The sequence below is a fragment of the Podarcis pityusensis genome (genome assembly GCF_964106645.2).
Source record: "Podarcis pityusensis genome assembly, chromosome: 2".
NCBI lineage: Eukaryota > Metazoa > Chordata > Lepidosauria > Squamata > Lacertidae > Podarcis > Podarcis pityusensis.
This window is the reverse complement of record NC_138029.1, coordinates 88,818,568-88,842,320: the sequence shown is the minus strand read 5'-3', so window position 1 is coordinate 88,842,320 and position 23,753 is coordinate 88,818,568. Positions and strand designations below refer to the sequence as shown.

At 44.8% G+C, this 23,753-nt stretch overlaps 1 protein-coding gene across 15 annotated transcripts in view; it reads left to right on the top strand.

Annotated features, from left to right (window-relative positions):
* The window catches only part of GRIP2 (glutamate receptor interacting protein 2), a 389,440-nt gene extending 366,120 nt beyond the window's left edge, over nt 1-23,320 (top strand). For 10 of the 15 annotated variants that reach the window (XM_080996898.1, XM_080996894.1, XM_080996887.1 and 7 more), the window contains 9 exons: nt 1,190-1,335; nt 2,422-2,566; nt 6,673-6,812; nt 11,820-11,996; nt 12,402-12,558; nt 15,514-15,634; nt 17,308-17,547; nt 19,080-19,226; nt 22,284-23,320. In XM_080996898.1, coding sequence (XP_080853024.1) covers nt 1,190-1,335; nt 2,422-2,566; nt 6,673-6,812; nt 11,820-11,996; nt 12,402-12,558; nt 15,514-15,634; nt 17,308-17,547; nt 19,080-19,226; nt 22,284-22,475 — 1,465 coding nt within the window. In that variant the 3' untranslated portion in view covers nt 22,476-23,320. Of the gene's footprint in view, nt 1-1,189; nt 1,336-2,421; nt 2,567-6,672; nt 6,813-11,819; nt 11,997-12,401; nt 12,559-15,101; nt 15,635-17,307; nt 17,548-19,079; nt 19,227-22,283 lie in introns of those variants that run through there. The other 5 variants (XM_080996901.1, XM_080996895.1, XM_080996888.1 and 2 more) reach the window with 2 other exon arrangements.
* The last annotated feature ends 433 nt before the right edge of the window (nt 23,321-23,753 follow it).

Sequence of the window (23,753 nt, the reverse complement as noted above, 5' to 3'; positions counted from 1 at the left end):
GGAAAAATAGATGTCAGAGATACAAAGAATAAGCATAAGAAAAGCCCTGCTGAATCACCCTATCCAATCCAACGTCCTGTTCATACAGTGGCCAGCCAGATGCCTATAAGAAGCCAGCAAGCAGGGCCTGAAGGCAACAGCAAAGCTCTTTCCCAGTCCAGCCTCCCGAGATCTGTTCAGCTTAAGATGTTGGGGGTTGAACTGGGACGTTCATTGTGCAAAGTATGTGCGTTCTTCCTCCAAGCGATGGCTCCTTCCCAAACATCAAGACCAATGAACTGTAACGCCAAACATTTTCCATGTCTTCCGAAGTTCACAGATGTTTGCATATTCTCCTCCTGTGCGTAATTAGACTTGCTGAAGTTATTCACAAGGTGTGCCATGGCCTGACATTTCATTTGGCCTCAGTATAGAAGTAGGTCTAATTAGAGTACAGTGCTGGCTTTAATAAATTAGTATTTTATAAGCATACTGACTCCTGGAATCTCACTTAAGCCTACTTGATTCCAGTACAAGCAGTGTTGCCAGCACTGCCTTGTTATATAAAAGTAGAACATGCATGCATTAAGAGTTTGCTCTCTGAGTTACGTACAGTATAAACTGGTCTATATTATTTTGATGTAGCCAACATGGAGGCTTCCAGATGTTGTTGGACTACAACTCCCATCAGCCCCAGCCAGCAAAGCCAGTGATCAGGGCTGATGAGAGTTGTGGTCAAGCATTTGTAGGGCAACAAGTTGGCTACCTCTGCTCTGGATGACGTACCATGAGAGATGAGGACAGCCAATAACAGCACCTCCCTATGTCCTTTCATGATGTATGGAGAAAACTGTAATTCACAAAACACTTTCTTGACACCAGCTTCCTTCACATTTACCCGTGACTTGTTTTTTTATTTTCTCACTTATTTAAGGTACCCCAACTGAAATGTTGAAAGGCTGCCTAACTTTCACCAGTTGAGGGAATTGCTAATAATGAGGTGTATTCTCAGGCTGGATTTTAGTTACTTGAACCTGTTTCTATGCAGAAATATCTTGTCTTTTTTTAATCATTAACCTGGGCAAATTCTCTGTTGCAGAAGAGTTGCCATATCACCCACAGTACTGCAACAGCTCTTGGAGAAGAACTAAGTATGCAGCTATTTGGAATGTGTTAAACACAGGCTTGTTTTTCCCCCCATTGCTCACAGGACTGGCACCTTAGAGCCCGGAGACAAGCTGTTAGCCATTGATAATATCCGACTCGACAATTGCTCAATGGAGGATGCGGTGCAGATCTTAAAGCAGTGTGAAGAACTTGTCAAATTGAAGATCAGGAAGGATGAGGATAATTCTGGTACGAAAGCACTGAATCAAGCTGTTTCTGAGCCATTTTAATAAAACACTCCAATACTTAAGAAAAGCCTGGCAGAGAAACTGGAAAACCATTATTCAAGTAATGAGTGTGTGCATGTGCCCGTGCATTCATGTGTTGGTGCGCATGTGCACACAGCAAGTGCCTACAAACCTACTCTAAGGCTTAAAAGTTACTTACTCCTTTGCTAGGAAATACTTTGAGGTTTGATGCATACCATAGCTGTCAACGTTTTCCATTTTTTAAGGGAAATTCCATTATTCCAAATAGGATTCCTCGCAAGAAAAGGGAAAAGTTGACAGCTATGATGCATACCTTGAAGATTCCTTATCATTATTAAATAAGTGTTTATGCATTGAACAGAGTACCAGTATCTAAATGGCCTTATTAGGAACATAGGTATATTAATGGAAACAAAATTGCCTAGCTAATAAATGCAGTTATGTACAGTCCAATACTTTCAGATTCCACCTGTTTTCCTTCCCTTATTGTTTTTTCTTTGTGACATCGTTTTTATTCATTTTCATCTTTAAACTGTTTTAACATGGTTGCATTGAGATATATATTTGTTTGAATTACAGCATGTGGCACGCAGCAATTCCTTAAAATTAAAATCCAAACGGCAATAAACACTCAGATAATTGTTTCTGGATATATTAATTAGCAAAGTTGCATCAAAGCATATATACCAAAATTAATTACAAATACGAATTGATGCATTACTTAGATCAGTGACTACAAGTTAAAGGTATTTTGTATCAATAACAATTAGAATTCATGGGAAATTGTAGGAAGCGGGGAGGAAAAAAATTAAAATATGCACTTCATTCCTTCCTGTATTATAATGAAATTAGTAATCACATGCTACTAGCTATTAAGCAATAAATGATCATTTCCCAATCCTCTTTGGCGGTTACTGGGTTTTTTTGATAACTGGAAAGAACAAGCAGTAGGTCTAATGGAAGTTTATAATCAGCCTGTATCTTCTAGATGATCTAGGACTAATCTCAGGAGTTCCTTTAGTTTAGGGTGATTTCTATAATCAGAGCCCTCCTTTCCTCTTAACAGATGAGCAAGAAACAACTGGTGCTATCATCTACACAGTGGAGCTAAAGAGATACGGTGGACCCCTGGGAATCACTATTTCAGGGACCGAGGAGCCTTTTGACCCAATTGTCATTTCAGGACTGACAAAACGAGGGCTGGCGGAAAGGTGAGTTGCAATTTGCATCCTAATGGGCAGGCATGATATAATGATACTCCGAGTGTAATCCACTGGGAAGCTCTTCTGCTCATTTGTACCACTGAATTAAATAGAGCCTGCATACGTGGGTGGTGTAGATCTTTCTGCACAGTTACGTGGCTGTGCGTGTAAGGAAAGAGAGGAGAGAGAACTTGGTTGCACGTGATCTTGAGAGGAGACATGAGAGGTTTGTGTGCTGAATGGCTGTCACAGTTTCTGAGCTCCCAACGGGCAATTTTGTGTTGCTTGGGGAAACTGTGAAGCTTCTTCCAGGTAGTATATTCAGTGCTATTATGTTTATGCATTGGTGGATATGTTTGTGCAAGGTGTGTGTGAGAGAGATAGTTTACAAGCAAGGAACCAATCAGGAGTGCTGTGTTCAAAATGTGCAGCCACATAACCTTAGAATCATAGAGATGGAAGGGACCCTGATGTTCATCTAATCCAACCCCCCGCAATATAGGAATACGTAGCTGTAGCATATGGGGATTGAACCTGCAACCTTAGCATTATCAGCACCATGCCCTAACCAACTGAGCTATCCCGCTTGTAATTTGTGGACTGTTCGTTTACATGCTTGTGAAATTGCTGGGGGTACATGACATTTTCCCCCCACCTCAGTTTTTCCTGTGGATCCTTTGTTCTTTTCACCACCATCACCCCGTTCACATGTAACCACTGCAAACTGGTAACGTCTGTCCTTGCAGGAGAACCCCTGCAACTATCATTCTGAAATTGGGCAGGCTTCATTTCCTCAGAAGGGGCGGCCATATTTGCAAACAGCACCCATTTTTTATATTTCCCAGTTGTAATGAATGGAGAACGCAGAACTTCACTTGTATACAGAATGGCTCGGAACCTGGAGCGCAGATCGAAGTGTAAAAAGCATAGTGCAATTCAGAAATTTGTTTTGTTTAAAAACAAAATAGATACAAGGTGAATCTTTGGGCCCATGCACATTCCCTTCCCAGAATTTTTGAGCCATAATTTATACCAATCCATTCAGCTGCTATTGAAAACAGAGGAATTTTATAATTTCAGTTCACTAATCCACTGTTTGGAAATAAAGTTAACTTTGCTATTTAAACTGGCACCATAGTGACCTCTAGTGGATAGTTGAGAAATCAATCCTGACTCAAAGGAAAAAGCAGGGTGGGGGAGAGAGAGAGCATAAAATATAAAGAAGTTGAATTATATCCCTATAAGCTGCCAACAAACAAGATTTCCAAAACTGATTGCTGTTCTGTGTGCTAAGCTTTTTGTTTTCTGTGACTGAAAATAGACAGCGTTCTTTTGTTTGGGAGATCTGCAAGCAAAAGTAATTTACTCCCGGGAGTGGAGTAGCTAAGACAGACTCTTCTGATGGGAAGATAAAATATGCTTAAATGACAATTCTTGGAGATTTTACCACAGCTGATGGCTAGAACAGCAGAAGCACAAGGAAAATGGACATGGGTACAGCAAGCATTCTGAAACTGGCCGGCCATTGGTACTTAACCAACGCTTGAGTTGTAGTGCAATTTAGAATCATAGAATCATAGAGTTGGAAGAGACCACAAGGGCCATCGAGTCCAGCCCCCTGCCAAGCAGGAAACACCATCAGAGCACTCCTGACATATGGTTGTCAAGCCTCTGCTTAAAGACCTCCAAAGAAGGAGACTTCACCACACTCCTTGGCAGCAAATTCCACTGTCGAACAGCTCTTACTGTCAGGAAGTTCTTCCTAATGTTTAGGTGGAATCTTCTTTCTTGTAGTTTGGATCCATTTAGAGCATGCAAGGAAATGAATGTCTGTTGCAGCTGTAGCTTAATAGAATAACTGTGATCTAAATGGAGGATATGACATAATTGGCCTTTGCATCCATTGGAAAACAACACACAGTTGAGCCGTACCTTGAATTCCACCTGTGAGCTGGATGGTATACTTAGGTCATGCAAAGGCAGCCTTTATTATTGTGGTCTCTGTGTGCAGCACCCCAAGGGTCAGGTGAAACTCAATCAACCCTTTGTAGTTCACAGTCTATTTAGATGAATTACTAAAGTCAAGCAAGCCTGGATCAAACTGAATGGGTCACTTCCCTGAGGAATACTCTTTCTTTATAGAAGAAGAGTTTGGATTTGATATCCCGCTTTATCACTACCCGAAGGAGTCTCAAAGCAGCTAACATTCTCCTTTCCCTTCCTCCCCCACAACAAACTGTGAGGTGAGTGGGGCTGAGAGACTTCAGAGAAGTGTGACTGGCCCAAGGTCACCCAGCAGCTGCATGTGGAGGAGCGGAGACGCGAACCCAGTTCCCCAGATTACGAGACTACCACTCTTAACCACTACACCACACTGGCTTTATACCATCTTCACTGTGTTTTGTATGTTTTGTAGTATTCATGGGTGAATCATATCTTTTATTATGGGCACCATGCATTCTGTAATTCCAATATGCAACTCAAAATTAGTCTATTCACCATAGCCAGACAAATGACAAGGCAAAATATTGGCCTCACCAAACATTTGGATGACGTTCTGCTGCTTGGCGCATTTTTGTTCCCCTGCCTGCTGCTCTGGGGCAATGTCCCCCCCCCCACCTTGTTCTTTGACATCGCTGTCTTCTGCCTTCTTTGACTTCACTGCCATCATGATGTCAGACATTGGCTGTGGCTTCTTCCCATGGCAGTGAGGGCAAAGGGACTTCCCACTTGCTGGTCACATGGCATCATAATGACTGCAGGTGGTTGAAACCTGTCACAGTTCAAAGGAGGTCACTGATCAACAGATTGGTGGTTACAGTTGAGGAGATTTCACCCCTCCCATATCCAAGAATCTCCTGAGGAGTCTGCTGATTCCCCAGAGAGGAGGAGGCGTGTTCTGCTCTCTACTTATTCTGCTCCAGCACCGAGTCAGTCAGTCAGTCAGTGTCGGAGAGACAGAGAGAGAGAGACTGAGTGTTAGAGATTGTGTGTAGAGATAAGGTTGCTGCTAAGAGCAGCTGCAGACACTCAGTGCAGTGCAGCATTCATTTATGCTTAGACCTATTAAGCTCTGTATATAGTTTGTATAGTTGTAGTTATAGAATAAAGAAGATATTCTACAGAGCTGCTCTCCGAGTTGTTTATGTACTCTGCTAGACTCTGCTGTACTCTGCTGTGCGACGACTGTCTTCTTGTTGGAGTGAATCCGGTGCTCACAACTCTAAGCTGTGAGTCCACAGCACTTTGACCTGTTCCTGTGCAGAAGGTGGTCTCTGGAAGTGCTACCCAGCTCGCCTAGCCCAGTTGGGGCTGAAGTGGATGAGTCCAGTTGGTGGCACTGGCTCAAGGGCGATGCTGACAACAGTGAGCCACTCTGAATGCACCCTCTAGCACCAATCAGCTGACTATCGCTGAAAGGGCATCTTCAAAGGAGATTGCTGTAACCACCGAACAGCTGATTGGTAACCACTTTGATGTCTCTGTAGAAGTAAAAATACAGTATTAATAAATGGAGCATTTTCCCCTCTGCAGATGATGCAGCTTGGATTCAAAGCCCAATGGGGAGCTCCCTAGTGTAGCTGATCCCAGCATGGCTCCCAGTCAGCTGGCCAAGGGGCAACTGAGAGCTCCCTTAAATCCACGTCCATATGACATATGATGTCAGGTGTGTGGATGGTTTGTGAGAAACCACCCCATGGGCCAATTTGGGATCTGTGCTGGGCTTTATTAGGCCCAAGAAGTGAAGGTTCCCAAACCTTGACAGATTGTCTATGCAGAGATATGCATATACAGGTCTGGGGGTTTTGTTTGTTTGTTTGTTTCAATTGGAATTCATGGATCAGCCTTTATAGATGAATGAGAAGCATTATGTGTGGTATGGGTGAAGACATGGGCTTCTCTTTCCATTATAAATCACTGAATTGGGAGGAGTGCCTGCTAATCTGTAAATAGTTGTGCATTTGTTTTCATGTTTTTCTTCTGATTACCACAGAGCTTTAAATCTTGCCACATGTGCATCCATCAACTGAACATGGATATCTTTATTTATGGGCTGGTTTAATGAAATTACTGTCTTGCATAACAGCTGGAATTTTCATTTGCTTGTTCTTTAGGACTGGAGCTATCCATGTAGGAGACCGGATATTAGCTATTAATAATGTAAGCCTTAAGGGGAAGCCTCTGAGTGAAGCCATTCATCTACTCCAGATGGCTGGAGAAACTGTAACTCTGAAGATCAAGAAGCAAACCGAAAGTAAGTTCTCATTCTAAAAATCTGTGTGTATCATCTGGCACACCTGGAGCCAAAATCAGTACAGATCAATGTAGCAATCTCCACTTCTTGGACAAGGTTCTTGGGCAGTCACTGGCCAAATCCAGACGCTCTTGGATGACACTGGTTTTCCCAGATGTATTTCGATTTGGGTTTAGGCCTGCTTTTGGTGCAGACATTGCCTTGGTGGCCCTTTGTCGGAAGAGCCGCAGTGGGAATGTGTCCCTGCTTTGTTACCCTTGATTTCTCAGTGGCTTTTGATACCAATAACGATTGTCTTCTTCTGGAGTGGCTGTCCACATTGAGAGTGGGCACCACCACTCTGATGATTCCAGTCCCACTTGGGTGGCTGTTTTCACAGGGTGATCCTTGAGGGATATTGTTTGGCCTCATGGAGCCTTTCTGTGTCAGCTTCTGGAGAGTTCTGTATTATCTCCCATGCTATTCAGCCTCTACGTGAAACTGCTTAATGGGGTCATCTCGAGTTTTGGAGTACATGGTTAGCAATTTGCTGGTGACACACATCTCTGCTTCTCCTATACATCTTCAGGTGAGGCAGTGGGTGTGCTAGATCAATGTCTTGCCTCGGTAATGGATTGGATGAGAACCAATAAACTGAAGCTTAATCAGACAAGATTGAGGTCCTGTTAGTGCAGCGGTTCTCAACCTGTGGGTCCCCAGATGTTGTTGGACTACAACTCCCATCATCCCTGAGCCTTGCTAGCTAGGGGTGATGGGAGTTGTAGTTCAACATCTGGGGACCCACAGATTGAGAAAGGCTGTGTTAGTGGGTGGTTCCCTAAACCAGATGAATGGGATGTAACCTGCTCTAGATGGGGTTGCACTCTCTCTGAAGGAGCAGGTAGATCCTATAGCTTGAGGATACTTCTGGATCCATTACTGTTGCTTGAGGCTCAAGTGAACTGGGCAAGCCAAGTCTGTTTTCTATGCTCTGGTAACCTCAAGGCTGGATTACTTCAATGCACGGGGCTGCCTTTTAAGACAATTTGGAGACTGCAGCTGGTGCAGAATTCAGAGGCCAGACTGTTAACTGAGGCACAATGATCCAAACATGTAACACCAATTCTGCCATGACTGCACTGGCTACGATTAGTTTCCTGGCTGTATTCAAAGTGCTGGTTTTGACCCATAAAGCCTTAGGACTTAAACCTTCACTGCCTTGCAAGATATCTTTGGGAGAAGAAAAGGCTAAGAAGTAAACCCTACACCAATCCAGAGTGGAGTCCCTAAGAGATTGGATGGTGCCTTGTACGCCTCCTTCTGGCAACTCCTGCAGCCAAGCTGGTGCCAAATGTATTGCTCTGCTCAGAGGCACCAGCTTCTGAAGGAGAATTGGGGGGAGGCGATGTCACATGGTGCATGATGCCATATGCGTGACATAAGGACGGCTGGGGGACCTTTAAAAATATATGAGGTCAAGGCATAAATGCATTGTATAATGACTGCATCATCTGTCTACATTATTAAACTGCTGTTCCATTTAATACTATTCCTGTTAATGCCCCTGTTGTGTTGGACTACTGGATTGTGGGGAAATGTCTTAGTTTCCTTGGGAGACTTCTTTAAAACAAGGAGAAGGAGGCGAAAGCACCAAGATCAGTCGGTGACTCCATTGACAGGTATAATCTCAAGCACCCACTTGAGAATCTGTTTAAGAAGCTGACTAGATTTTGAGCTGTCTGCTTCCCTTTAAAAAACATCTTCAGACCTGCCAATGTGGAAAGTGATTTTTATTTCTCCCCTCCTTCCTTAACACTGTTCGAGCAGCCTCACTTTGACGCAGCATTAAGTTTCTGAAAGAATTGCTGAAAAGCCTATTGGGGGAAAACTTAATCGGCATCCTTCACTGCCAACCACCTGTCAGTCAAGCATCTCACATCAGACTCTGTGTCTCTGCAGAGTCTCTTACTTTTGAAATTCTGATGCAGCAGCAACCTTGCCTGACAAACTAAGGAGCTCAGCCAATGTCTTGAAAGGACTGAAGTTCACTTTAAAGTCCTGACTGATGTTCATGTGTAAAATTGAGAAACAGGCCTCTGTCCTTCTGTTCTTTGCTTTTAATGAAGACAACTTGACAGTGTAAGCATGCAATTTAATTTTCATGCTTGAAGGGACCATTAGATTTCAATCACATCCATTTTCCTCCCTCTCTCCTCCAGTCTTTCAGCTCTTCATGAACACAGAGGATTTTCCGGGTGCAGTCCCTCCTACTTTCCTTCCTAGCCACTGATAAATTAGATCTCGTACTTGCTCAGAGTGTAGTTTTTCCTCTTGCTTTCTTAGCACTTTTTACTCTGGCAGAGATAAAACACCTCCCTCACCTCTGATCTCCTTTAAGTCTCTTTCCTCCTGCAAGGAGTTGTACCATCATCCATAAACAAAGACAGCTGCAATACGTTATTGTACTTTTCTCCAGTCTCACTCACTTTTCTCTCTTTTTTTCTTTTCTTCAAAAGACCTGTGACCTGCCTAGAGCCAACTTGGGGGGGGGGGGGATTGAAGTGTTTGAGGAGAGAGGTAGTTCCCAGTTTCTGCTGGAAGCAGAAGCTACCACTAAAATAGTTATGCTTTAAAAACACTCTTCTGCTGTGGAACTTCCTCGAGAGGTTGCAGAGGCAGCACTTTTCAGGTTTGACTTGCTTTTGGAGGAGACCAAACTTGAGACTTGTTGTGTTTCTAAAAATATTTAATTTTACAACTATAAAAGTAAAGCCGTGTGTGTGTGTGTGTGTGTGTGTGTGTGTGTGTGTGGAATTGATCAGCTCCTGACAGGTGGGTCACCTCAGATCCCCAGAGAGAAATACCTGCACCTAAGGATGTTCAAATCTGTCAATTTCACTTTCTCATTATTTTAATCTTAAATTCAGTTGGCCATGTTTCTGCAGCAATTTGCAATTATTGTTTTTTTAATCCCCATGAAAATTTGTCAGAATTTCTCCTAATACAGTGGTGCCCCGCAAGACGAATGCCTCGCAAGACAAAAAACTCGCTAGACGAAAGGGTTTTGCGTTTTTTGAGTCGTTCCGCAAGACGAATTTCCCTATGGGCTTGCTTCGCAAAACGAAACGTCTTGCGAGTTCTTGCGTGTTTGTTTCCTTTTTCTTAAAGCCGCTAAGCTGTTAATAGCCGCTAAGCCGTTAATAGCCGCTAAGCCGCTAATAGCCGCTAAGCCGCTAATAGCCGTGCTTCGCAAGACGACGAAACCGCAAGACGAAGAGACTCACGGAACGGATTAATTTCGTCTTGCGAGGCACCACTGTAAATACATCTTTTTGTATGCAGTTTTGACTAATGTACACATTTTTGAAAGCAATTTCCCCTAATATGATGCATTTTTGTATCTCTTTATTAATATATGCATTTTAATGCACTTTCCCCTAACATATATTCTACACATTGTTTGGGGTGGAGAATTGCATTGCAAAATTCAGAGACGTGCAAATGTCAAAGGATAGGTGTGCTTTGATTTGCACATTTCATAGAATTGTAGGGTGGAAGGGATATCAAGGGACATTTAGTCCAATTTCTCTTTTTAAGAAGTGCACATTAGGTAGTGACTTATTAAAATGCAAACTAAATTGAATTTCTCCTCCATCCCTTCATCCTCTCCAATGTGCCTTCCAATCTCCACGTCAGTGCTCTCTTTCCTGCTCACTCCATCATCCTAAAAAAACTGCAATTTCTTTCACACAGAGACCTTTAAAGGCCCAACCTTAGCTGAGTTTGGGAATCACCATCCCCCAACGGCTCTCACAGTCCAGGGATGATCTCTGTACCTCTCAACCATTAGCTATTATGGTGTGAAACACGTTAATAGTCTTTCGCAGAGCTTTCCCCAAGAGAGGATATAGCTGGCACAGCTCGTCCAGCAGTCATAATGATATTTTTACTCACAGAAGCTCTTTGGAGCACTTTCTGCGTATGACACATGAGTCAAAATGAATGGAGGAGAGTGAATTCCTATCAATCATTCTAAGCCTGAGCTATTTGAAATTGGAATTCCACAGCCATCTCAAGTACTCCATCATAAGCAATTTAACCCATCCTAATTTGGGGAGACTATAGTGGGCTCCCCCCTTTCTTTAAAGTACAGTCTTTATCTCGGGAGATGTTCTAAGGTGAAAGAAAATTGTCAAGGTGATGGTGGTTTTAAGTGTTGAGTAAAGAATAAATCACTTCACAATCACTAAATCAGAAAAGCCACTTACTTGGAAATAAGTCTTTTTACTTGATTTCACTGAACTTACTTGCAAGCAGATGCACTTAAGATCACACGCTGGCAGTAGTCGTGATCTGTGTGATTTTTACGCCTGGAAAGCCGCTCCCCCACTCTTAATTTCACATTTGGTTGGTGCAACTTGAAGCAGCCATGGGTCAAAAAGGCTTACAGGATGAAGGGGAAAGAAGGGCAGCACCCCCTTGCTACAGGGCTAAGGGAACATCAGTGTTCTGCGCACCAGACCCTACATCTTCTGGAAAACATGACATTGGGCCTGCAGCCTGATATGAGACTTACCAACCATTAAGGTAAAGGTACCCCTGACCGTTAGGTCCAGTCGCAGACGACTCTGGGGTTGCAGTACTCATCTCGCTTTACTGGCCGACGGAGCCAGCATACAGCTTCCGGGTCATGTGGCCAGCATGACTAAGCTGCTTCTGGCGAACCAGAGCAGCGCACGGAAATGCTGTTTACCTTTACGCCAGAGCAGTACCTATTTATCTACTTGCACTTTGAAGTGCTTTCGTACTGCTGGGTTGGCAGGAGCAGGGACCGAGCAACCGGAGCTCACTCCGTCGTGGAGATTCAAACCACCGACCTTCTGATTGGCAAGCCCTAGGCTCTGTGGTTTAGACCACAGTGCCACCCATTAGCTGGTGATTATAACATAACAGAAAGAGAGCAGGTGAGCTTCACAGAAATGTCTCTAACGTTTTGTGCATACCTGTGCATCTTTACTTTGACCCCAGGGACTTACCCGAAACAGTCTGGGAGTATAAATGAAGTGAGCGACCCAGAAGATGACCTGACTGATTCCCAGAAAACTAGCAAACTCTCTGAGATTTATTCCACCACAATCCCCAGTGTGGACAGTGCAATGGAATCCTGGGATGGTTCTGGCATTGATGCTGGTTATGGAAGTCAGGGTGAGTCGGCCTTTAATGTGCGAATGCATAAGTTTGTCTCCTCCCTCCCAACTCCATTTTGAATTGCTGAGGGCCAGTTCATACATTTATATCTGAAGGGATAAAGGTTCACGCAAGCAAACATTGCCATGGGGTCAGCAGTTACAGCGAACCCCTTCAATGTCCATTTACAGGTGTGGTTTGGATTCAAACCTCACCAGCAAATGGACAAAGCTGGCACTTTGTTCATCTGGTTGCACAATTAAAATTCCCCTTAGACATATAGGATGTCTACTGCAGAACTAGAAATGGGAGACAGACTTCCCATCCAGCTAACTTAACCATAAGATTGTCTTTCCTCAATGTAGCCATGTAAAAATGACCTGATCCTTCCTGTTTGTTTCTCTGCTCCCCATCGGATCCCAGTAGGTACATACTTGCCGCAAGCTGTTGGCATTGCGCTTCACCCACATGAATGGAGATCCAGCAGACAGAAGAACAGTACCCCTCCTGGTGATCCCAGGAAGAGTTACCCCTTTATGGATGGCAGTTTCAGTGAAGATGACTGGGAGAAGCCCAGCAGGTATGTGAGGCTTGTAAGAAAACAAAGGAGAAGGATGGGTGTGTGGGTGGGTGGGTGTGCAGTCATATGGATCTCAAGGACAAGGCATGCCTACATGTCTTACCTGACTCCGTTCGATTTGTCTCCCGTCCTTCCTCCCAAAGGAAGCGGTCAATATCAGCTTCAACTATTCCTGAAGGAATTTGACATGAAAACATTCAGATCTATTTATTCATCCACATTCCAAAAGGGACATGTCGTACAGAAAGCCCAGGCCTCACCTGTGTTTTTAGAGAAGAAATGGAACTGCAAGTGAACTGCTGGGCTAGTCTGATGAGTGGTCATTTTATTAAGTTGGATTTCTAATTGGAATGAAATAATGCTGGCATTTAGAAGTCGGCGTTTCACCTTTTCTGAATGCCCAGGCTTAAGTTTCATTACAGTGGGGTGTCATCTTAACAATGACGTTGAAGCGATGGAGAGAAATTTAAAAACCTTTAATGTGTGGCCCACATTTGTTCTTTTGGGTGTTGACTAAATGGCAGTCCATAGCTGCTAGGTATGTGAAAGGCCATATATGAAAGCAATCTAGGGTGGATGCTTATACATGACACTGATTTTTATCTCTATCCTATCTATCCTCTGTTTGTCTGATTACCAGTAGGTATACAAGATCACATGCAAAAGTGTGTCTTGGTGATGTTGTCACCAAAAAGTCATTTCTAAGTTCCTTTTCCACTGGTGCAATGTTTTTCACGTGAGCAGGAATCCAGTATTGCAGATCTGGAATCTGATCTATGCACTAATGTTGTTAGAAAAGCTGTGTGTGTGTGTGTGTGTGTGTGTACGCGTGCATGCGCGCGTACGTACACACACACGCGTAAAATGGGGTTAAAATAATACTAAGGTGCAGCATGTTAGACATCTGTAAGAGTCTGTTTGGATGAAGCCCAGGGTTCAGCATTAAATTAGCAAGTATTACATGGGAATGGAGGGCAAGGGAGAGGTACCAATTCCATAAGGTTTTGAGTGGCCTATGCAGCCTGAACTAATCCCACTAATTTTCCAGTTTGAACTAGAAGGGATTGGCATAGTCCTCATATGGCTCGTGGGTGCCAAGTGACCCGAATCTGTTTGCTGTGATAACTCAGAAATCTGCCACCTGCAAATGGCCTAACTGCTCATCACTCTGCTGTCTTCCACACCTCAGCAGTTCATCAAAGGCTGCCCAACCACAGACCTTGCAGGTTGCTTTGACCTTAGACTCTTTGCCATTCAGTTGGGTTACGTGAGTTGCTGTGGTTTGTGATGGAATTCTGAAGTGCTGGCTACATCTGGGTTGGCAAGCAGCTGTGAAAACAAAGTCAGTCTTGGTCCAAACAAGACTTTGTCCAAAGGATAAGGGAAAGTGGGCGAGGATGGAAGAAGGCAACTGCATAAAATTAAAAACACGAACCTTCAACTCAACATTCCCTCTGTTTGTATCACAGTTCTTTGTAGTGTTGACTCATTAAAACAATAATCATTTCCTTGGCATGAATTTCCAAAACCATTTCATATGACTTTAGTTCATTTTTAATTGCTGCTCTCCCTTTAGCGATCTAAGAAGTGACATGGAAATGTCCACGCAAACGAGAAGCAGGCGTCGCAGTTGTGCACTTAGCCATTTTTTAAGTGCCGACGAATGATAATAACCTATCAAAATGCCCATTGCGAGAATAGCTTATTTGTGTGTGGAGAGAGGTATTGCACTGCTCTGTGGTCTTCCTGTCAGGCCATTCAGTGTCAGGTTTGGAGAAAAGACTTCACCTTCCATACCGCAGTGGCACTAAGTGCAGCGGTTTGGTTTTCCCTCAAGGGAAGAAATGGCAACGAATCACAGAAAGTAAGGTGGCACACCAGTAGGCTCACCCACTTCTTGTCCCAAGTGAATGGAGCCATTTGAAACTCAAGCCTGCTTCCCTCAGTGGAGCCACTGGCAGAGGAAGAGGAGTGCGGGGGGAGCGCACCGCCCTTGGCAGTGTGATCCCGGTGGGGTGCCATTGCAGCTGCCCCCCTGCCCCCAGGATGCACGCCAGCCCCGCCCCTGCCTGCTCTCCGCCACTGAGTGGAGCCCCAAAACTGAGTTCAATATATCTGGGTTTCCAAGGAGTGTGGTTGAATGTTAAAAGCATGGGGCGGAACGTGGGGAACTGACTCTTATATACAGGGGAAAGGACTGTTTTGCCCCCTTTTTACCCCCAAAAGAGAGGGTGGTGTGGATATCAGCAAGCACAAACCTCTCTACTTCTTCAAGGGAGAAGTATATAATGAGCAGGGGCAGCAGAATAGATTAGCATTTAGATTTATTGAAAGTATAACTACAGACCCGCGCAAATGAGAGGTAACAGGTCCTGTTGAACCCTCTGTATATTTCTGCATTTAGTGTTTAAATTGCTTGCCTAGTCTAGGGAAGCCATTTTATATACATCATTTTTTACATTATATACTCCCACAGATACCTGATGTATTTATCATTTTCTCACCACGTCTGTTACCCTCTGTGTTTTTCTCTCTCTTCTCAGGTGTTCTGTGTCTCAGATCTGAACTCTGTCCCATCCGCCTTTGTACTAACAGTCTCTGAGGCTCCTGGTTTACCCATAATGCATCCTTTTTTTCTTTTACTTCTCTATTTCACCAAAACGTCTTCCTAAACCTACAATCTTCCTACAGGCACTTTTTATTTTACCCTTTTGAACGTGGCATTACTACACCAGTGTAATTCTTCCTCTTGAAGGACTTTTGCCCTGTTAGTGAAAGTGCATGGAGGTTTTGTATTTGGACTCTCTCTTGCCTGAAAAGTTCATATTGTTTGCTTTGTATATGAAGACTCTGCCAAGTCTCTGCTTTTTACTGGCGAGCCACTTGCTGTAGCCTTGCAGCTTCCACCCTGCTCCAGAAGAGTGCTGACAATCTTTGGTTCCTACGTTACAACAGATATCCCAACCGCCAAAATGGCCTTGAGACCGCACATGAGGATAATTTTTGGCGTGTTTTTGGAGAAGCTTTGGAGGACTTGGAAACATGCGGCCAGTCTGAGCTTTTGAGGGAGATTGAGGTAAATTAACCTTTGAAAGCAGAAGGGGTGTGTAGCTGTACCACTTCTAGTAAGTTCCCCTCTCTTGGTTCTTCTTGAACTGCGTCTTTCTGGTTGTGACTGATGGGAGCTGGAGCTAATGGCAGGGTGAACAGGGCGCTCTATATTCCCCCTTCCCTGCATAGTCAGAGTGTCGCCCTTTACAAAGTGTGCTTCCTTTCAAGGTAATATCACTAGAAGCTTATAGTACACATCTTGAGCAGGTTGAGCAGTTATTACAAGGGTACAGGCACACAGGAAGGCTAGACCTGTTTTCCCCAAAATCTATATTAGCTTTTGCCAGCCTAATCCAAACTAGCACTGCTCTCCCAAGCAGAAAATTGGGATTTTCATCCCTTTTTTTTGTTTGTCAGAAGCATGGCTCCTGCATTTCAGGTGCTTGAAGCGGTCAAGTTATCATCAATGTGTAGGGCTAGGTACACATAGCAGTTTAAAGTGGATTAAATGTTTATTGCATTGAACACATAATATTGTCCCCATCTAAGTGGCACTTCCCCTGTTTAGTTCAGATTTTCCCAATAATGCAGTAAGGAAACAAAAATCCTACATAAAATTGCTTATTGCCCAACTGTGGACATACTGAAGCACATGATGGAGGTGGGTTGGATCTTTCATGTGCCTGGTGACTTTTCTGGGTGTCATCTATCACCCTACTTCTGTTGGTGAGGTGCTCCTCGGTTTGCTGTTGATGGATCTGTCATGACACACACTTCATTTGTTCTTAACTCGCTGTTTTGTGCAAGTCTGGTATATCAGAAAACTTGGATCTCAAAAACAAAATTTATAAAAGGGTGGCAGTTACAAGTAAACAAATACTTGCCTGCATGTCCAATATGGACCTCAGGTTTTTCAAACTCAGAGAGGGTGAGTTGCTGGTGGGGCTCAAAATTCAACTTCTCTTTTTTAACCTACTCTTTTGTGCAAATCTGGTGTATATGAAAACTTGTAACAATTTTTGTTAATGGCCACACATGTAGGTAAACAAATAATTTTGTGCACGTCCACAATGGGCCTCATGTTTCCAGAACTCTGGGAGGGCATGGAAGTATTAATGGAGGTGAGGGAACAACAACACACACTGCAAATTCATCCCACCAAGCACCACCCACTAGCATGGATGGGAAACACTGAGATAGCATTCAGTTGAGAATGCCTATGGATGGATGGACAAGTACAAAAGTGCACATAGAAACAGCAAATCTGTTTCTATGGTGTGCATCTAGCATTGGCCAAAAGGAGAATCATAATAGGGCAGTAAGTCTTGCCATGACATTGTGGTGCTGTGGCCAGTTCCCATAAATTGCAAGTGCACAGTCAAAATTTTGTTGTCCATGCTGGCTGGCATTTCTCACCTATGCCAAATCAAGTAAACTCATGATGAATCCTGAGCAGGGTTTACAATTTGTCAGCATCCCATAGTAAAGAGTCCTGAAACATCCTTGAGCGATGGCACCCTGTTCTCTCTCAGAACTTTGTCTTGCCAGTGTTTGTTTGGGCGGGAGGTTCTGGAGCAGAGGATGCAGGAGTTGGGACAGTCGTCTTGCCCTGAACCTTACTGTTCATGCTGCTTCTTGCACCGAGCTTACTGTGTTCTCTCTGTGTGTGTGGTTGTTGTTTTACTTACCCCTCCATAGGCATCCATCATGACAGGGAGTGTACACAATCTAGACCTTGACGGGGGCAAGTTGCTCATGAACTCTGTCAACCAATCAGGACTGAGCCCACCAAGGAAAGGGAACACCAAGAGCTCAGGTGAAGGGAAGGGCAATGCCAATGTCACTCCCACCAAGAAAAATGACAGGAATTTGGAGATTAAGATGATGAAGGAAGAGATCCAAGAAATCATGTCTCCCACCCCTCTTGAGCTGCACAAGGTTTGTGCTGAAGAATGGTCTGGTTATGGGTTTTAAGACTGTGGGGCAATGATAGGATAGAGGTGGGTAAAGGACTGAAAAAAGAATAATCTCCAGAGGCGGATTTGCCCCATTACTAAGTTTCTGGATAAACGTCTTTGAGCACAGGATGGCAGGGCATGGAATGTTCTACTGATGTTAGTAAGCAGCTGGTGTCCTCTGGTGGGGACAGCGCCCTCTTCCTGCCACTCCCTTGCAATGGACCCCACACACCTAGCAAAACTGGAACAGGCCATAGTTTAGGGGTAGAGCACATGCTTTGGATGCAAAAGGTCCCAGGTGCAACCTCCAGCATCTCCAGGCAGGGCTGTCTGAATCCATGGAGAAGCTGCTGTTGCTAGTCAGTGTTGGTGATACTGAGGTAGGTGGACCTAATGAACTGGCTTAGTAGAAGACCGCCTCCTATAATAGGATGGCTTTGCAGTAAAGCGGATGACACACACAGGTAAACAAGAGTCTCTGGGCAGGAGTAGCACAATGGCTTCTGCTCTCATTTTAGTGGTGGGGGAGAGGTGTAAGCACAGGACTCGTGGGGCGGGTACACCCTTCCTGTTCTCATTTCCTATCACTTCTGAAAGGCCTATGGAAAATGTGAGGTTCAACATGCAAATGCAGCATTGCTGTCAGGGATATCTAATCTTGCCTAATAGCAATGGCATGCAACCCATGGACACACGTAAGCAGAGGAATGCTTACCATTGCACCAGCTTCTCCAAAAAGGCTTTTGGTGGTTCGGAAGTCTTTCAGGCATTTTGCTAGAAACCAAACATTCCTGTTTAAACAGCAGAGCTTTATTCTCAAGGCTGACGAGGTAGTCGATTTAAAGTTGGAACAGCGCCTGCCCCCCCCCCAAGCAACAGCATTGCTGGTTCGCACGGAGAGCCTGAATGTGTGCATTGTGTCTGACCAAATGACCTTTTCTGATAGCAATGTTGATGCTCTCCCAGTAAAGATTAGTAATTAAGACTACAGTACTAACCCCACTTACTTGGGACTAATCCCCATTGAATTCAGTGTGGCTTGTTTCTGAGTAGGCATGGTTAGGACTGCTCTGCAAACGTGTTCTGTTCCTGACCCCACATTCCAACTAGGGATCATTATTGGGAGGAGTGTTAGAGCAATGTTATCACCTTATCCTTGTTTGTCCTGTGCCCTAGTTCTGCTACTGATGCTTTCTTGGAAAAGACTGGCCATTTTCCTACTTCTGTGCCACATGCCCACACGTTCACTCTTGTCGCATCAGCATTGCACTTGGTTCCCATGGCTTACGGTGCCGCTTGAGAACACAGACCTGAAGCTGTTGTTTTACATTCACCATAGCTACTTAGTGACCGAGTTTGACATTTTAGGCTGAAACAGCTGAAATTTGCAAAAACTTTAGAATGAGACCCTCATTTATTCTTCAAGCACCGGGAGGGGGGGCACTTTCTCCTCATGCTTTGTCCTCTGTTTTTGCTGTTCGTACCAAATTAGACTTTCCTTTTCCTTTTCAGATAACTATTTATAAGGATCCAGAGACTGAAGACTTTGGATTCAGTGTCTCAGATGGCTTGCTGGAAAAAGGCGTCTATGTGAATATGATCCGCCCAGATGGGCCAGCTGATCAGTGTGGACTCAAGCCCTATGACAGAGTCCTTCAGGTAATAACTATAAATAACAGCAAAAGGTTTAAGAAATCCAAACGGGTCTGTTTCTTGAAGAAGAGCTTGCATCTGGGGCAAACCACCTGGGTTCATACTAGTGGCTGTTGGAATAGTCTGTCTAAAACGGTACACTCTCTCTTTCTTTCTGTCCTACTGTTGCACAATTTCACTGATGGAAAGGTTTCTGTTTTCCTTAACCCAGGGGATGCCACCCTTTTTTGGGCCAGGGGGCACATTTGGAATTTTGACATAGTGCCATGGATGCCTGTCACAAAATGGCCACCATAAGATGGCGCAGGAAAGGGCAAGCCCAGTGCAAACAGGAACTGTGAGCAAGAGGAGCAAACAATCTCTCATGCATTGTGGGCTTTTATAGAGACCTTTCATGGGCATTACAGGAGGTACTAGCAGGCATGCTGGCAGCCAAGGGCACTGCGTTGGCCACCACTGCCTTAACTTGTCCTCCAGCTCTGTAGCACAAGCCATTCATACCCACACATTTTCCCTCTCTGAACTCATTGTAGCTATTCCACAGAAAAAAAGCCACCTAGACCTTCAGGAGGCTCTTTATTAATGCATTGGCACACCTCGCTGGCGTTTCTGGTGGGGGTAGGAAAAGAAGTGACAACTTGAGGTCCAAACTGTTTTGTCAGCCTCTCCTGAGGCAGCTGTTCGGACCAGAAATGCTGGGGGCAGTAGGTACAACCCCCCTCCCTGCTCTGCAAGCAGTTACATTCATTATTTTAGAAGTCTTGCAATTCCCTGAAGGATTCTTTTGCTGTTCCCTTCAGCATTTAAAAAGACTTTATTGGCTGTGCCACAATTAACTCTAACACATGTAGGGTCAGTAACTGAAAATCTGGCAACAATAAGGGGGAGGCTCATTTGTGCTTGTTATGGTCCGTAGCCAGCTGGCCTGCTGCACCGTTGTTCTTTCTCAGCCTCAAATGAAAGACCAGCAGAAAGAAGGAATTGGGGGAAGAGCGGAGAGGGGGAACAAAAAAAAAGTAATTAGGCTGCTGGCCACGTTTCTGCAGAATGTTGGCAATGTCACAGCCTGCACAACCACCAAAGTGTTCCCCTTGAACGCACACTAGACCCAAAGAGGAACCATGAGAAGAGGACTTCAGTATATCTGCATGGGACACCACTGAGGAGATGACCTTGTCGTCACTTCTGTATGATGGTCTCAGCAGGACTGTAGCCTGAGGCGGTGGGAAGAGAATAGGCCTTGCATACAGGAAGTCCCAAGTGCAGGGGTGAAGCAGCCACCTCAGGCGTTGCCTCTGCGGGCACCCTGTCCACCCAGCTGGTGGCAGAGAAGCAGCGCTGGTTTGCAGCAAGATCTCGCTGGATTTTTGTGGGATCTCACTGGAAACCACTGCTGTTGTCACCTCAGGTAAGGGAGGGCATGGCAGCACATTTCTGTTTGGCCTCAGGCATTGAAAGGGGACATTGCCCAAGTGCAATGCCAGCATCTCCAGGTGGGGATGGGAAACCCTAGAGCACAGCTAGCGGTCAGTGCAGACAGAACTGAGTGAAATAGACCACTGGTCTGACTCTGTAGCATCCTAGTTAGAGGAAAGTGTTGAGCCAGGAGTGATCCGTAAAGGGCTTTCTAAAGGTCAGAAAAATATAGATGGATTTGTTTGACCTATAAAATCTTCAACCAGATGCAGGGGAATGGAAGAATTAACCCTAGAGCCAATTAACCTTCCTTGGCCTCAGGGTTGCGTTCAAGGTTGGGCAGCCCTCTGAGGGTCACATGCCATTTTCAGATGCACCCACTTGCAGACACTCGTCGCACAAACATATCACGAAAACCCATGTCTGCAGATCACACAGAGACACAGAGACACACAATGCGTTCTCTCTTACACCATGCTCTCTCTCTCCCTCTCTCTCTCTCTCCCTCTCTCTCATGCACCATGCACTCTCCCATGTGCTGACATACTATGCTCATCCCCATGGCAGCACTGGGCTGAGAGGAGCTGGGATGGAGAGAACATCCCTTGTTTGCCTCACAGGCTACAGAAACAAAAGGAGTCATCCTGCCTCAACCACTTGGGGCTTAGAATATAAAGTAGCCCTTCACTGTCTCCAGATGCTGTTGCTTCCGAGTGTGTGCAGCAGATCTTAACATCCACATCTGTGCTTACCGTAAACTTAATTTAGATCCCACCTGCCAGTTTGACTGATTGTATACCCCACCTTACACTGTCAGCTAAATGCAAAAAATGTCGATCCGTGGGTTATCTGTCCCTGGTAGCCCTAATGAAACTTTAATTGAGTTAGGATAAAAGGTTTGTCCACAGTTTCATCAGGGATGAGGAAAAGGTAAATATTTTTAAGACAAAGATATCAGAGAGGCTCCACCCTTAAACAACCTCATCATAACCGGGGAGCCTTTTCTGCAAGATGAAACCCAACTGTATTATGGCGCCTGACCACTTGGGTGTTACAAAATACATTTCTGGCCCCCAAGTCACTGGCTGGAGAATAGAGTAGCCCCACAAGGATACAACAACAGCTCACCACCCCCGACTTAATGCTTCTGGTTAGATTTTTGTCAAAAACTGTGTCCCACAAAAAGAGTACGGTTTGATCGGATGTCTTTTCCATTCTCTCACATAACTGAGGAATTGAATGGCTCCAGGAATGTGTTTTCCTGGATTTTTCTGCCGTAGCATAGCATAGGATAGTTTGGTTTGGCCTATGTTTTATATGTAGCAGAACAGCTCCCAAATTACAATCTATTGAGTGTTGACACAAGTTTAAGAATATAAGAACACAATATGAGCCTGCTGAATCAAGCCAATGTCCTATCTAGTCCAGCATCCTGTTCTTGCAGTGGCTGACCAGACAGATAGATGCCTGAGGGAAGACTGGAAGCTGGGTGTGAACGCAACAGCACTCTCACCAGCTGAGATTTCCAGCAACCGGATACTTTTTAAAAAACAACAGCACAGTAAATTAAAATGGTCTCATCTTCCTGTTTTGCGTGTGTGTGTTTGTTTCCCATAATCCACTGTGAGTTTTCTCCCATACCTTCAGGTAAACCGCATTCGAACCCGGGACTTTGACTGCTGCTTAGCTGTCCCTTTGATATCTGAAGCAGGAGACAAACTGGACCTGGTAATCAGCCGGAATCCCCTGGCCTTCACTGCCAAAGCCCAGCTCGATGAGGATTTGCCAGGCCGGCAGCCTCCTAGTGTGGAGGTCAAGGCAAACACACAGACGCTCTGAATGCTGGGTGGGCTTGGTGTCAACTGTTCTTGAGGTCCTGTGGGGGTGGGGGCAAAGGGGTTGATGGGTGTCTGTAACACTTTTTTCGGTTTTACTTTTGCACTGGTATTGTGATTACTCTGTGTAATGTAACTTGCCATGAAGAAATGGGTTTCCCTTTTGTTGCATCTTGAAGCCAGTCAGCCTAGACCTTGAAGGCCTGAGTTGAGACAGACCGATGGAAATGGTCCCGCTTTGGCTAACACGGTGGGTGGGATGCGCTGCTGTTGCCACTGAAAGCAGGAAGCAGTGCCCAGCACAACTCACCTGGGAGAGAAAATCCTTTGCTCATGGTATGAGCTTCTCCAGCGAACGGGGTCACAGGGCACCAGACCATCATCTTTGCCCCTGTCTTCAAAGGGCTTGGGTACATGGTGCTATTTTCTTGTTGTTTGCTTTGTTAAATCATGTACAGTGAAACTTAATATTTAACACACACACACACACACACACACACACACACACACACACCGCTTTGTTTCTGTGAAAGGCCACCCCTGCACTACCCCATAGCTTTTCCTTAGCCCACAGCAAGAAGAGCCTTGTGTCCTTTTCCCAATTCACAGCCACACTCTCCCAGATCACTGTGGTGCTTGGGATCAACCGAGAGCAGAGTTTCCCCTCCCAAGTTTTATGAAGTCCTGAGCCATTCATCACAAAAGACTGGGCCCGGGCATGTAATTTTTTTCTCCCCATCTCAGGCACTCATCCTTTGGGGCGCAGCCTAAACACATCTACCACTATTTGACTTCAAGACAACGTGTGCTTGTTTTCTTCCTTCCTTCATCTACTGTGTTTTTCTTAGACAGCACTGATGATACCATACACAAAGGGCAGGAAACTGGCTTTTCTGGGTCACCAGTATCCTTGTGTGTGCCTCCCCCTACACACACACACACAGCACCAAGAATCTTTCTCTTGGTTGAACCATGAGTCTGTGAGTGGGCAGCTGAATGTGAGTCACTCACATAACCCTCTTTGCCCTGACCCTCGTTTCCCCCCCCATGGGAGTGGGGAAACCCTTGTATCTCCTTGTCACTGTTAAGCATGAGACATCCTCTGCGAGATTGGTATTGTGTCTCCCAGTGCACCCCCTGTGGGTCGTCCTAGTGCAAGTGCGTGCGTTTGTTTGTTTAAAAAAACCCCACTGATGATGAGGGTTGACACCCTGTTGTAACCGGTCTTAGCAGCAGCCCCATGTTTTTAGTAGTTACCTTCTCCTCCCTGGCTTTCTGAGCA